The sequence below is a fragment of the Saccoglossus kowalevskii genome, chromosome 2, assembly GCF_978046115.1.
Source record: "Saccoglossus kowalevskii chromosome 2, keSacKowa6.1, whole genome shotgun sequence".
Taxonomy (NCBI): domain Eukaryota; kingdom Metazoa; phylum Hemichordata; class Enteropneusta; family Harrimaniidae; genus Saccoglossus; species Saccoglossus kowalevskii.
In genome coordinates, this window is record NC_140642.1 from 14,477,742 (window position 1) to 14,493,408 (window position 15,667).

General features: G+C 35.1%; 1 protein-coding gene across 1 annotated transcript in view; it reads right to left on the reverse strand.

Annotated features, from left to right (window-relative positions):
- LOC100368640 (DNA repair protein RAD51 homolog 1) overlaps positions 1 to 15,667 on the reverse strand; it is a 40,723-nt gene that overhangs the window by 1,817 nt on the left and 23,239 nt on the right. Inside the window, exons 4-8 of the mRNA XM_085491871.1 lie at positions 10,904 to 11,021; positions 4,745 to 4,836; positions 4,537 to 4,631; positions 1,454 to 1,567; positions 1,031 to 1,160 (exon numbers count right to left, since the gene is read on the reverse strand). Of these exons, the coding sequence (XP_085347997.1) occupies positions 1,031 to 1,160; positions 1,454 to 1,567; positions 4,537 to 4,631; positions 4,745 to 4,836; positions 10,904 to 11,021 (549 nt within the window). The remainder of the gene's footprint in view (positions 1 to 1,030; positions 1,161 to 1,453; positions 1,568 to 4,536; positions 4,632 to 4,744; positions 4,837 to 10,903; positions 11,022 to 15,667) is intronic.

Here is a 15,667-nt window from a genome sequence, read left to right on the forward strand (position 1 = left end):
TTTAGGGAAATGAACCCTAATTTTGCAGCCAACAGACAAACTTTGAGTCAAGTTTTAGTTTTTCATCCCAGTCTTCTGAAGAAAAGTACAGACTATAGACAGACCACCGGTATTTTGTGAATTCACTCTGCAGTCAGCACCACCACACTCAATACCCTCCATACCCAGACATTATATTTATATGATATGTCAGGTGGGAGAAAATGTTTTACATGTAATGGCTAAATACTGACATAATATAGATAATGCAACTAAGACTTGATCCCAGTACACTATTTTAAAATTCAACTCCATATAACATGGTATACTCCAGACAACCATCCCGGTTTTGCAACTGTGTCTGGGATTGACAGGCACGAAATACTGTCCAATCAAATTAACATTATTATTCAGATTATTATATACAGAATCACATTATTATTCATTGTATGGGAAGTGACATGATGGCTCAGCGGTCTATTCACTTTGGCATAACCTTATCCAAGTTTTGTTGCTGAATGACTGTTTATTTAGAACATTGACAAACTGAAATTGAGTTGTTCTTGAAACATAATCACCAAAAGATAGTCTACCAGAACATAAAATACATCATACACCATGTTTCTCTGCCACACTGGCTATTTTTTAAGTTTTGAAGTCTCGGCCACATGACACTTTCACACCTCCCACACACATCGCCCAGCTGTGCATTTTTAAAAAGACACTTAGGTTCACAATATTAACCTGAATATTGGTTTCTTCTATCAAAGTGCATGTCAGTAGATTTCAAACTTTGTTACTGATATTCTTCAAAGCTTTTTGCATTTTCTTGTGATATGTATTTCTATATAAATTGTGAGTGCAGTGGTGCTTGAAAGAGTACATGTACTTCTAAAGATTGACCCTAAACCTTGACCACATTGCTAGAAATCTATGAAAGTGCTAATTATATTTGCTATTGAACATCACAAATAGGCAACAATTCACATCGCAAAACCTTCCATGTAAGAACATTCCCTCTCTCTCTCTCCACAACACAATATTGACTGACCTCATCAGCCAATCTGAGTAGTGTCCTAAGGAACCTTGCAAGATGCATCTGTCTTGCAGCAAGTTCCCCTCTTCCACTATAATCTGTTCTGTATAAGGCAGTTGCACTGTCCACAATTAACAAAGAATATCTGTAAATGAATTCACAATTTAGTGATCAGTTCCACAAGAATGGAGGTTTCAAACTGCAAGACCAGAGACATTTTTTTTTGGTACACCAGAAAGTGAGTCACAAAATATACTCTGAATTGATTTTGATTAAATTTTTGAACATAATATGACATCACTGTACTAGAAAATCAATATTTATATTATGGGAGTGTTTTTCTTGAATTTACACATTTCTTGAATTTTCACATTAACCCATACATTTTGTACCTCTGGTCCACAAATTATATTTTAATTAGCTGAATAATAAGTTTACCTTGATTCTGCCATCATAGCTGATGCCTGAAGTAGTAATTGTGACTGATGGTCAGAATTATAAGCACGTGCATAAGCCACATTATCTAAAACATCTTGACCAGACAACCCATACCTGATGGTAAAAAACACAATTATCCAAGTCATTGAAAATGACACAGTCCTGTTGGTACTTTTTCAAAGAGATGTATTTGTTAAACCAGAGACATCCCAATGAAACGGCAGATTATGTGTTGAAGGAAACAATTTCATGCAGTTGCAGATAAGAACAATCTATAATATCTATTTTATTGTGTAAATTGTGTGAATATTTACTGACTATTTTCACACTAGTTGTTAATTACATTAAGTACCGAGGTGAAGAGGCACCACCAGGCACACCTGTGAAAAGGTTCATGACATGTCAAAATATTTTAAAATAGACACCAGTCAGCCAAAAAAGCAAAAAACAATTGTGCATATCTATAACACCACACATTTCTAATAACAATGTATGGCAAAATGTGATGAAGATCTCACAAGAAGCATGTGAAAGCAGTCCTATTCCTTGCGTGTCAATCTAACGTATTGTAGAATACTTTATTTTCGCTTAGAATTAATTCGTTGAAGGAATGATTCAGTGAAAATAAAATCTAGTGAACATATATTTTTTCCTATATTTTACATTAAACTTGTCAAAAATCAGTGAAAATAAATTCCATACAAAACACCCAAAAATTCTTTTCAGCGAAAATTAATTCCAGCCAAAATAAAGTATTTTACGGTAGTTCAATAGTATCTCACAATACAGTAGGTGCTTTGAAATGTTGTGTAAACATAAATGAGCGAGATTATTGGAACATTAAAAACCCCAAAAATGCCTGTTACTTTTGCAATTTTGTGATCATCTTGCAATTTGCACAAAATCTTCATTTCAGGTAGGATTTTCATTACCTATCCCACACTTGCATAGCCTAATCTTATAAATCCTAGTAAATACATATACCATATCTAGTGTATTAGAAGCACATATAATCCATAAATTACATTTGGTGTAACATTAAAATATCGCTACTAATAGGGCAAATACTGTTTTTTTTTTATTTATCTTTGAAAATTACACCAAAAACATGCCCAACCATCAGCAATTCTGAATTGAATTACAAAAAAATTACTTGCATCATTAATCTATCATGTATTATGTTTATACATAGTCTGAGTAAAAACAGCCAGGGGAGGCCTGAAAAACTGTGTACGAGATGTTAATATATAGTTTTTTTTGACGAAAATGGCTGCCAGTGGGTTAAATTACAACAACATCTTAAGATAATCGGAGAGAACATACAACCCATTATGTCTTGTTTTCGTACGAAAGTACACCTGAAAGTGTTTCTGATAAACAGGTATAATACTTGTAAGTGTATACAAAATGGCCACCAGTCAGATCAAATCGTGAAGCAAAATATCGAGCATTACTAACTCACCATGAGTGAAGTAAATGGTAGTTATTTTGAAATGTTGGTTTCAAAAAAAGCCAAAGGTCAACCATATGAAATGAAAAACAAATCAACATGCATTCATCTCAGTTCATACGCATGCATGGATTCCGAAATATAAGATCCTGTTATCACTCTTGACAGGGAATTAATATGTATAATATAGTGGCAGCCATTTCTCTGTGGTCTTTTACATGTGAGCATCTGTGTGTAAGCATTTGTTTTGTTCAACCTCTTTCAAGCCTGTATCAAAATGTCAGTAATTGCATCACCAGTGTATTTAGGTGGCTTCAAAATGGCTACAGATTTTCAGACAAACTTTTAGAGATGAGCTTACAGAACTAATGAGGTATAATAGTGTTGTACATACTTATAGGCTCTAAAATGAGATACCGTATTTGTCTTCAGTTAAGCGCCACCTTCAATTAGGCGCCAGTGCCACAAAAACTTTGTATTTTACACCTCAATTAAGCGCCAGATAAAGTTGAAATTTTGGCACGTAATGATAGTGAATTGGGCGCCGGCGGATCGACTACCGGTTACCGGTTCGTAGCGATGGACGCGATCGCGGAAGTCCCTCGCTGTTACTGTTCGAATGGCTTTTATGTAAAAAAAAATGGTTTTGTTTCTAACAATTTTTAAGAAATCGGTCTATAATCTCTTGAAACATGTCTTTTTAGTCTACTCTGTAGAAAATATCAGCGTGGTTTTTAATTTCGCAGTAAGTCCATAAAAACGAAATTAAAACAACGCGAAAATGTTCTGTTTCAAATGCGCTGTTGTCACAGTAAACAGTGTTAAATTATTCTTTAAATGCTCAGTTTACTTTCCAAAAATAACTAATTTCTTGATTTGAAAAAAAAATCATGCCGTTTTTCCCACCAAAATCAAAGCCAAAATATCGCAAACATCGGCAAATCACTTCCGCATTGCGTTCATACATTATTTAAATGAGCTATGGTAATTTGATCACGTTGGCATCATCCAGCATTTTGATTGGTTAATTAACGACTTGACCTATCAGGTCAAAAAACGCGTTCCAGGTCAAGTCCTAGACAGGAAGCATGGCAGACATCGAATCGCGCCGAGCGTTTACATGCGACCAGAATCATTCGCTTACGATGAAATTAAGTTGAATTTTACTTGCATTTTATTTTTTGTACGTTATTATAACTACTACTGAGTAATAATCGTAACCGTGGAATGCAGCATGACCGGATTTTGCTACCGTGATCATTGACTACTAAGCGTTGAATTTGTGTTTGTTTTATTTTTCTGTTGATTGTACGGCAAACTGTGAATGTTTTCTAAAGAATGATATTTTTTGTATAACTTTCTAAACTGTCTGAAAACGGGTCATTTACTCAGTATTTAAAATAAAGGCTACAGTGACTAAGCGTCAGACTGTAATGTAAAATATTGTCAATAATCTATCACCAGAATGGAGCAAAAACAATGGCTTGTAACACAGTTACCGGTACTAGAACTTGAAGTGCTTGAAATAAGCGCCATTTGAAACAAAGTTGCTCAAATTTAACCACAAATAAGCGCCACCATGACATGAAAGTGTAACAAAGTGGCGCCTAATTGAAGACAAATACGGTAATACCTTTCAGCAACAGCAAGAAGTCGCTCTGGTCTAAACGTTCCTTCTGTATCAATATATAAACATTTTCCTTCTCCTCCGCCATTATCTATAGGTAACTGCAATAGGAAAGTACAGTTGGGTAACTTTGCTATAATACTCATTTAACTCACTTCACAAATAATATAATTGACTGGTATCATCCTTAAAATAAGTACAACATTCACATTACCTGGCAAGTGACAGCTATTGTATGGCAGAGTTGTGTTTTTCCTGTACGGAATTCCCCAAATATTTCAGTGATAGAACCAGTCTCAAAACCACCTACATCACAAAGAAATAAAAGTATTTTGCAATTTATTGTTTGGCCTATTTCTACCTCTTAAAAGTTGCACTCTGAGATCATTTGTGAAGCTTTATTGGGATCTTGGGATAAGTATGCATCATAGTTCATGGTATGATGATTGAGAAATCGTGTTGTTCCAAATTTCTGCTGACCACATTAATTCTAAAACAGAGGCACATCTTTGTGAATACTTTTGAAATGGTACCCTATTTGCAATCAAAATCATTTGAACTGCATAAAACGACAGCAGTGATCATGAGGTTCCATTAAAGCTCTTCAAGTGCAACATTGTTTCAAAATTTGGTACCATGGAATATGAGTGCCAGTGGTACCGGATACTGCCGTAAATTTGCCCATCCGAAAAATATCGATCTCAGCTGGTGGGCCCTTATTTGGGGTTCAAAATTTTGAAAAAATGATCATCAAATATTTTTTGGGGACTTGTATTGAAAAATCCACCTACGCCGACTTTCAACACCGGCAGTTGGACCACCCAAAACGAAACAAACTACTGCAGAAGCTAGTCTAAAATTTTATACATTTTTTTTTTTGCTGAATTAAAAAGTAGACCGCCTAAAATTTCATTACAGTGTCACCCAGCACATCTTTCTCAAAAAAACACATTAACGAACCTTGTGCGCCGAATACTATTATGTTTTTTGTTTTCATTTTATTAGTAGCGAAAGTATATTCTAAAATAAGTTTCAAATAAAAACAACTGCATTAGCAAATGATCGCGGTAGCACAATCCGGTCGTGCTGCGTTTCACTTTTGTTGATTTCACATTTGAGAAAAATTATCGACCGATTTCTAATTTGTCTTTTATATCTAAAGTCCTTGAACGTGTCGTTGCATCCAGAGCGAAACAACATTTAGAGAATTATTCGTTGTATGAAGAGTTTCAATCAGCGTATTGGACCGCACATAGCACTGAAACGGCTCTTTTGCGGGTCGCTAAAGATGTACTATGCAGTATTGATAATTCTAAGTATTCAGTTGCTCTCGTACTTTTGGATCTTTCAGCCGCTTTTGATACTGTGAATCACAGGATTCTCATCAATAGGTTGAGATCAAATTTTGGTTTAAATGGTCTCATCATTAAATGGTTTGAGTCGTATTTGAGTAACCGCATTCAAAAAAAAAAATTGGAAATGTATTTTCTGATATGACGTCTATATTAGAAACCTGTGTTCCACAGGGCTCCGTTTTAGGGCCATTATTGTTCTCAATGTACATGCGTCCATTGGGCGAGTTATTGCAACGTCACGGCGTAAAATATCATTTTTTACGTCGATGATATACAGATTTATTTATCGGTTCCTGAAGATGATCAAATTCGCACCCGGGTGATACTTCAAACATGTATTCAATATGTTAGCGATTGGATGTCTTGTAATTTCCCACTTTTGAATGTGTCGAGAACTGAATTTGTGTCCATGTCGTCTCGGAGTTTCTCACAAGACTCGTGTCCTTTGTCGAGTATCGCAATTGGTGAAGAATTGGTTAGTGCTTCGTCAAGTGCTAGAAACTTAGGTGTCTTGTTTGATTTGCAGCTATCTACGGAAACACACATTTCTACTATTTGTAGATCTGGATATTCCCATCTAAGAAATATAAATCGTATTCGTAAATCATTATCCCAATCTGATACTGAAAAGTTGGTACATGCTTTCATATCTTCTCGCTTAGACAGCTGTAATTCATTATTGTCTGGTCTCCCTGTAACTAAGTTAAAACCTCTTATTCGTGTACAAAATGCAGCAGCACGCCTTGTCACTCGTGCAAATAAATTTCAACTTATTTCATCATAAGCGATTGGTTCCGGTCGCATTTTAAATGTTCGATGCTGTAGAAATAAATAACCACCATGTTTTGACCTGGATGTCGTTCTTTGACCTGACAGGTCAAATCGCTAATTAACATTATCATAACTCATTTACATATGTGAATGTTATTGGACGCAGCCTAGAAGCGATTTGCTGATGTTGTTGTATGATCTTTTGGCTTGGATTTTGATGGGAAAGCGGCATGATTTGTTTTTAAATAAAAAAAAATAGTTGTTTTCAAAAGATAAACAGAGCATTTGAAGAATAATTTAATATTGTTTACAGTAATAACAGCTGATTGTCCAAACGAAGCTTACCCATTCACGCTAGTCGCAATAAACGTCATAGGTCATACTCTTGAATAGGTGTCAATGACCATGGTGAAACTTTTAGGCATCAGAAAAGATTAAAATAACACACCCTAAAAAAACTGCCGAAAAATAGCCCTTTCATGGTCCCATTTTATTTTTTTAAAAACCTGAACTGCCGTTTAACGGCCCAGGGCGAATTTATGGCAGAATCCAGTACTAGGCAAAACAAATTAACTGAGGTGTAACATCCATGCTATCAGCAGCTTTACAACCTGTATATATCACATGTTTTAACAACTAACTGGTTCATTACTTTTTGCTGAACATCCTATCTTGTAAAACACATCAGAACAGATCAAATGAAACCAACTCAAAAAGACATCAAAAAATTTGACTAGAAATCTTGCATGTAGACTCACTTGCTACTTAGTGTTTTTTTATTACTGACGTTGAGTTATCAGTACTGCAAATGATCACAATGACAGAGCTGCGATAGGTTCCTGATGTGTGTCTGAAATAAGGCAATTTGGCACACCAACTACCGTAGTGGATTAGCAAGGTCAATGGAGACTTTTATAGTGATGAGGAAAGTGTGTTTGAGAACATATACGAATTGAAGTTAAGCTAGAATGAGTTAGACCAAATGCTTATTTAAATGACACAATTTGTATTCATTGCGCCTGAGTCATTTGCATTAGATTTGAAATTGTTTTGGCAATCCTTCACACCACTGAATTGTTTTTGATTGTAAAATCTGCAAATTCAATTCAAGTCAACACTAAAATGGGAAGTTCTGACAGCCTGAAATCATTGAAAATTTAATGAACATATTCATTCAGCAAATTCAGACCACCAAATACTCCACATAATCATATTAAAGGGGAGCAGAGGTCTGGCTTTTGACACTGTACATGAAAGGTGTTGTGCGATTCATGTTAATTTTCCGACCGGAAAACGACCGCATTTTTATCATTTTTTTTTCTCTAGCTCACTACATGAAAATACCAACCACTCACCCAAACACTGGTCACTGGTACAGGAGTTGTTTTTATCGACAGAAAATAATTCATAGATCTCAGATTTCATGTACAGAGAGTGCCAAAAGCCAGACCTCTGCTCCCCTTTAAGTCACATGACCCCACTAAAGCTTCATGAGTAATCTCAGAGTGCAACTTTAAAATGAAACCTGTATAGTGTGTAACTTTATGGAATGTCACAGATGGTTCCCATTTGCTTATACAGTCAAACATTGCTGTCTGTCTAGTTATCTTTGTGCTCGTGCGGAGGGGTTGTCGCGAACGTGTCCTTGAAACTTGAGTCCCACGTGGCAAATACAACAGATTGTTTATTTACATCAAATTCAAACAGGTGTTGCATGACAACCCCTTCGGTTTAAGACATAGCAAAGAAAAACATAGATCACAAGTGAAAATAAAACAAATTGAGGTGCAGGTCTATGTTATTGCACTTGCTAAAATTGTTTAAAGTATGTTTGAGAAAATGCAAGTCTGAGGATCGGAATGAGGCACTAAAATCACATTACCATGCTTGTTGCCATGGTGCCCTACAATAAATCTTTACATGGGGCTTACAATGTTAACATATGTGTAATGACCAAATCTGAGATTCAGGGAATACAGCAATTGCAACTCTTTGTAATTGTATTGTTAGTTCTGGACTTGGCTAATAGACCTTTTGTACAAATCAAGCATTCTCTTGTGTTGAATAACATGGTGAAAGCAGTGTCCTCAAATTTGCAGTTTTAATAAATATCAGTTCAAAATAATGTGTTGAATACAATTTAATGTTTGTCATGCCTCTAATTTAAATTCACATGGCAGGGGGTGTCAAACAATGGTGATCTACTGTAGAATACTTTATTTTCGCTATTTTCGCTGAATGGATGATTCCGTGAAAATAAAATCCAGCGAATATACTTTTTTCCCCTATATTTCACATTAAATTCATCAAAAATCAGTGAAAATAAGTTCCATACAAAACGCCCAAAAAGCCTTTTCAGCGAAAATTAATTCCAGCGAAAATAAAGTATTCCACAGTATCTGTGAATTACACTTGCCCATCTATATCATAAAATTAAAAGAACTTCCCCCGCAAGGGGGATAGTTCGTCAGTTTATTTATAGTGTAAAACATCCATATCCCCATAACCATATCAAAGAGGCAAAAAGCAATCTCAGATATGTGAAAGGTGCTTGCTTGCTGTGACAAAATGCAATAAGACATGTAATTGACAAATCAAACAGTAGCATCAATGTGAATCACCCCTGAGGGTGAATGGCAAGCAGAGTTTGAGTGTAGGTCAGAATAACTGGCATGTCAAAAAAGAGTAAGCTAGGCACAGGCCCGATTCAAAAATGTCTAAGCAAGTCCAAGTTATCACATTTTAAACAAACAAGATGGCCACCCGTTAGCCATATTTGATCAAACTGCAAATTGAATTGACATGTACATGCATCCATTTATGACATGCTAACTATCATTGAAAATGATACAGGGATAAGATATAGTATATAGTAAAAACAGCCGTTATTCGGCCATCTTTGATCTGATTAGGAAACAAACTGACATGTACCGTAAAAACTCAATTAATTCGCGGTAATAAAAATAATTATGTTTTCAAGTGCGCGAATTAATAGCGTAAAAACGGAAATTATTGGTTTTTGGTGCGTGAATTAAAAGAGTACTTTTAGATCGATTCAAAAAGGAGCTGTAAATTTATTAATCTTTACCGAACCTAAACTGCTTGCTAACTGAAAGGCTGTGATGACGGAGATCATCTGCGATTGCGACTACACCAAGTACTGATAACATGAAAAAGGTACATTTTTAATGTCTTCATGTAATATATTCTGAGTTATCCACTTTATTCTGGCCCGCAAATTAATAGGATACAATTTGAAACATGTTTTTGAACGCCGCAAATTAAAAAGATACATTTAAAAATTAGCAATCGAAAATAAAATGGGTGCACGAATTAATAGAAACCGCGAATTAATCAAGTTTTTATGGTATGATGAATGTTCCAAATACAAATGAAAATGGCACATAAATATTGGAAATATAGTACTATAAAATGACTATTAAATTTTCACTGGGTTTCAATTTCACTGATTTGCCATTACAGGCATATTCAGTGGGTTTTAAATTCACGGTTTTATCATTTAGATAATGTGTTCTATGCTAAATTTTACATATTCACTGGGTTTTAATTTAGCGCATTTTTCAGTCAGCGAAATGAGCAAAATTAAAACCCAGTGAATAATTAACCTTTTTACAGTAGTTAGGCCAAAAGGTAAGATGGCTGTCAATCGGCCATCCTTGATCCGATTTTGAAACAAATTGTCATGGACATGTATCCTAACATATATAAAGTATGTGGCAAATTTGAATGAAAACTGACAAAGCATGTCCAAAATACAACATTTTCAAAAAACAAGAAGGCTGCCTGTTGGCCATTTTGAATCAAATCGCTGAACCACTGCATGTGCATATATCCCACATAAAGTACTAGGCACATGCAAAGAATGAATGAAATTGGTCCAAAGGATTCTGAAATATGACTCCAGACAGATGGACAGACTAACAGACAGATGGATGACATGTATCCTAACATGTATAATCTATGTACCAAGTTTGAATGAAACAGACAAAGCATGTCCAAAATACAACATTTTCAAAAAACAAGATGGCTGCCAGTCGGCCAATTTGAATCAAATCGCTAAACCGCTGCATGTGCATATGTCCCACATAAAAACTAGACACATGTAAAGAATAAACAGAATTGGCCCGAAGGATTCTGAAATCTGACTCCGGACGGAAGAATGGACAGATGCACAGATGGACGCATGGATGGAGACCGAATTATAATCTAATTATCACACTACCTACCCTGTAACAGTTTATCCAGTTCTTTAGATCCTGTGGTGATTTGAATTATTTCAGACCTTTGTTGGTGAAACTGTGTTGCTGTTGTGAAACCCATTGGAACTAATTTTTGAGATTCATTCTGGAAATAAAAAGATTTAATAATTACGCCTATTAGCTAAATTTATAGTCATGAGACAATAATTATAGTCATGGTGCCATAACTACATTCACTAAAACAAGCCATGCATGGCACAGTCCCTGTTAGTTATCAAATTTAAGATATATAGTTTTGTTTATAGTAATATAGCTGGAATATAACCATGTCAGGAATATGATATTTTTAACATAAAAATGATTGACATTTGTATCTGATCATCAAACTAGTACCGGTACTTGTCCATATTGAGAGATATTGCTCTGGAACAGCATTAATTAAAACAAAATCAGCCATTTTGAATACATGTATATATATATAACATGATGTTTATTGTTATATTATAAAGAAATTTCCTTGCTCAGTATATTTGGTAAAATTTTTACTTCGATACTAAATAGACAGCTGTATTTTTGGGCAGAAGCACTTGGTAAGATCGACGAAGCACAGGCGGAATTCAGGAAGGGTTACTCAACGTTTGATAACATTTTTATTATGCAGTCAATTATTCAAAAGTACATTACAAGAAAACGAGGAAAATTTTATTGTGCGTCGTCGATTTTTCGAAGGCTTTTGACACTGTTGACAGACAAAGGTTGTGGTATATTCTGTTAAAGGGGGGTATAAACGGGAAAATGTTTAAAATATTGTCCAGCATACATGTATATTCAAACGTGAAATCTTGTGTCCGCACCCCAAAGACCGAATATTTTGACTGTCCTGTAGGCGTTCAGCAAGGCCGCATGCTATGCTCTTTTTTATGTTCCTTTTTCATAAACGAACTGTCCTTTGAATTGCAGCAACGCAATGATCATGGCATACAGCTATCGCCCGACCCTGTCAAACTTTTCTGCTTATTATTTGCAGATGATGTAGCAATGTTTTCAGATACAGTGATCGGGTTGCAAAAATCTCTTAAAATATTAAGTAGTTACTGTGACAGGTGGAAAATGGAAGTGAATGGGGACAAAAAAAAAAGTTGTGGTTTTTAAAGCTGACGGCCACTTGTCTAAGAATGAAAAATGGTTTTATAAAGGTGAAGAAATCAAGGCAGTTTCCTACTATAAATATCTTGGGGTTGAATTTTCTTGTCGACTTCTATGGTTGACAGCAACAAAGGTTTTATCACAACAAGCCAAAAAGGCCATGTTTGCCATTATGAAAATAAGTGACAAAACAGGTCCCCTTAATTATCAAATATGATGCATTTTTTTAACTTTTTGACTCCAATTTTAACATATGGTGTTGAAATTTGGGGGTTTCGACAGGTTGCCAGATTGCCTAGAATGAATCCAGTTTCTTGCTTGTAGGTATTACATTGGTGTCTCACAAAAATCCCCAAACAGTTGTTTATTAGGCAAGTGTTGGAGGTATCCCATTTTTCTATATACCGCGAAACGCTGTGCAAAATATTGGGCAAATTAATTAACATGCCCCTTAATAGATATCGCCGTAAATTGTATGATATGCTGTACAGTATAGAAGAGCCTAGGGTTAGAAATAAGCATACATGGATCACTGATATAAAGAATTTGTTATTTATTTGTAATATGCAATATGTTTGGTACAGTCAGGAATTTAACAATACAAGCACGTTTATGGAAACATTTACTGTTAGATTTAAATGTTACTTGCAGCATAACTGGCTAAGTGACATATGTCATACATATCGCATACATATCATACATATCGCGAATTTAAAACAGAACTACAGAGGGAAAAATATCTTACTTCGGTCACTATAAACTCCCACAGAAAAACCTTAGCACGTTTCCGTTGCTCTTTGCATAGCCTGCGCATCGAAACCGACAGGGGAACTCTAGAGAGAACCCAGCGGCTTTGTAAAGTCTGTGATACAAATTAAATTGAAAACGAATACCACTTCCTTTTAGTATGCCCATTTTATTCTGAATTTCGTCAATTGTATCTTCCAAAATATTATTTCCACCCTCCATCTTTACATAAATTTGTAGAATTATTAACTTCACAAGAAACCAATATAATTAAAAGTTTGGCAGCCTATGCTTATCACACATTGAAACTTACAAGCAATATTGCTGATTGTGTTAATTTTAGAATATTTATGTATATACTTTTATGGGCCGATGGCCTTGAACTTGTACATAAAGACCATATATATATCGGATATACATCAAAATCGGATATAACATGATGTATATAACGAATATATAAAATTTGAATATAATCAGTCAAAGCATTTAAGAGAAATGGCTCTAGAAGCCCAATCATTAAAACAAAATGGCCGCCAGTCAGCCATTTTGAATCCAATCTGAAAAATACAAGTCATTGTCAATGACGCGTCCCCGTTCCGTTCATATTTGAGTGACATTACAGACCACTTCCATGTATCATGTGTGTGTGAAGTTTGAACTTGATCAATCCAGACATGTCTCGGATATGGATCCAGAACTGAATTCTTTAAAACAAAATGGCCGCCAGTCGGCCATTTCAAACTAGATCCGAAAAAAAAAACAAGCAGCCTATCGGCTGAGATAGCTCCGCTGTTAGCAATGCACATTTCAATTAAAGAACCGAAGACATCATTAGAAAATGAACAATATGAATAGTATCAAAGCAATCGGACTTACAGTTTTTAACAAGAAGTCGAAAATATCACTTTTTACCAAAAATTACAAAAATATTCACCAAAATAAATTAATTAGAGAATTGAAGATATCATCACGAAATGAACAAATCTGAGAGAGGTCCACATGTAGTACCTATATATGTAGTATCAAAGCAATTGGACTTGCGGTTTTTAATAAGAAGTCGAAAATATCAGTTTTTACCAAAAATGACAAAAATATTCACCAAAATTAAAGAATTAAAGATATCATTACAAAATTAACAAATCTGAGAGAGGTCCACATGTAGTACCTATAAATGTAATATCAAAGCAATTGCACTTGCGGTTTTTAACAAGAAGTCGAAAATATCAGTTTTTACCAAAAATGACAAAAATATTCACCAAAATTAGAGAATTAAAGATATCAACATGAAATGAACAAACCTAAGAGAGGTCTACCCAAGGTACATATACACCAAGTATCAAAGCATTTAGGCTTGTAGTTTTCAAGAAGAAGTCGAAAAAGTAAAACATTGACATGGACGACGACGACGACGGACAATCACTCATATGATAAGCTCCGCTCGACAAAGTCGACAGCGGAGCTAAAAATGTGGTCATGGTCCTATTATGTTTAATGTATGTACCAAATTTGAACAAAATCCGTCCATGCATAACTGAGATCCGGAATGGTGAAAATGTGCAATTTCAATGCATTTTCGGCCTTAAAGCAGCCGCCATTTGGCTATCGTTAATGAGATCATGAAACAAATGCACATACATATTTGTGACATGATGTACCTTGTGTGTGTGAAGTTTGAACTTGATCAATCCAGACATGTCTCGGATATGGATCCAGAACTGAATTCTTTAAAACAAAATGGCCGCCAGTCGGCCATTTCAAACCCAATCCAAAAAAAAAAGAAAGACGTGCATCAAGGTCCTATTATGTTTAATGTATATACCAAATTTAACAAAATCCGTCCATGCATAACTGAGATCCCGGTCCGGAATGGTGAAAATGTGCGATTTTGATGCATTTTCGGCCTTAAAATGGCCGCTATTTGACTATCGTTAATCGGATCATGAAAAAAATGCATGTGCACATGTCCCATATAATGTGTGATGTATGAGTGAAGTTTGAACTTAATCGGTCCATGCATGTTCGAGGAAACCCATTCATTAAAATAAAATGGCCGCCAGACAGCCATTTTGAATCTTATCTGAAAAATAAAATGACGTGCATCAGGAACCCGTAATGTCTAACGTATGTACCAAGTTTAAACGAAATCCATCCAGAAATGCCAGAAATGCTTGATATTTGATGATTTTTTAGCACAAATATTGTCACCATTCGGCCATTTTGAATAGGATCGTCAAACCAATATATCTGTCTATCTATGACATGATGTATAATGAATATTTAAAATTTGAACATAATAAAAGAAAGTCGAAGATATGGCATGAGAACCACATTCATTAAAACCAAAATGGCCACCAGTCAGCCATCTTGAATCAGATCGTGAAACAAATTGACATGCATATGTATATTATCATGTATGATGTATGTATGAAGTTTGATTGTGATTGGTCCAGGCATTTCTAAGATACAGAGACGGACGCATGCACGCACGGACACACGGAGGTCAAAACATAAGTCCTCGTTTTCGGACTGCGTCCAAACAGGGACTAATAAAATTGCCACCAGTCAGCTATACCAAATCCAATCTAACAAAATGTTGCACAATTTGAAGAAAATATGTGCATGAATGATGTAGATCTAGATCAAGGACTTTAGAAATGCTTGATTTTGATGAATTTTTTAGATTACAATGTATCAAACCTATTGAAAAAAAAAACACAATAAAATAAACAATAGAATGTATGCAAGTCTATATCAAACCACAAAACAAACTGATGTGCATCATTAACTATGTATGATGTTCATACCAAATTTGAGTAAAACATTACTAAAAAACAGTGATAACATTTTGCAATTTTATTTATTGTTTTGATGAAAATGACCATCAGTCAGTTAAGTTTT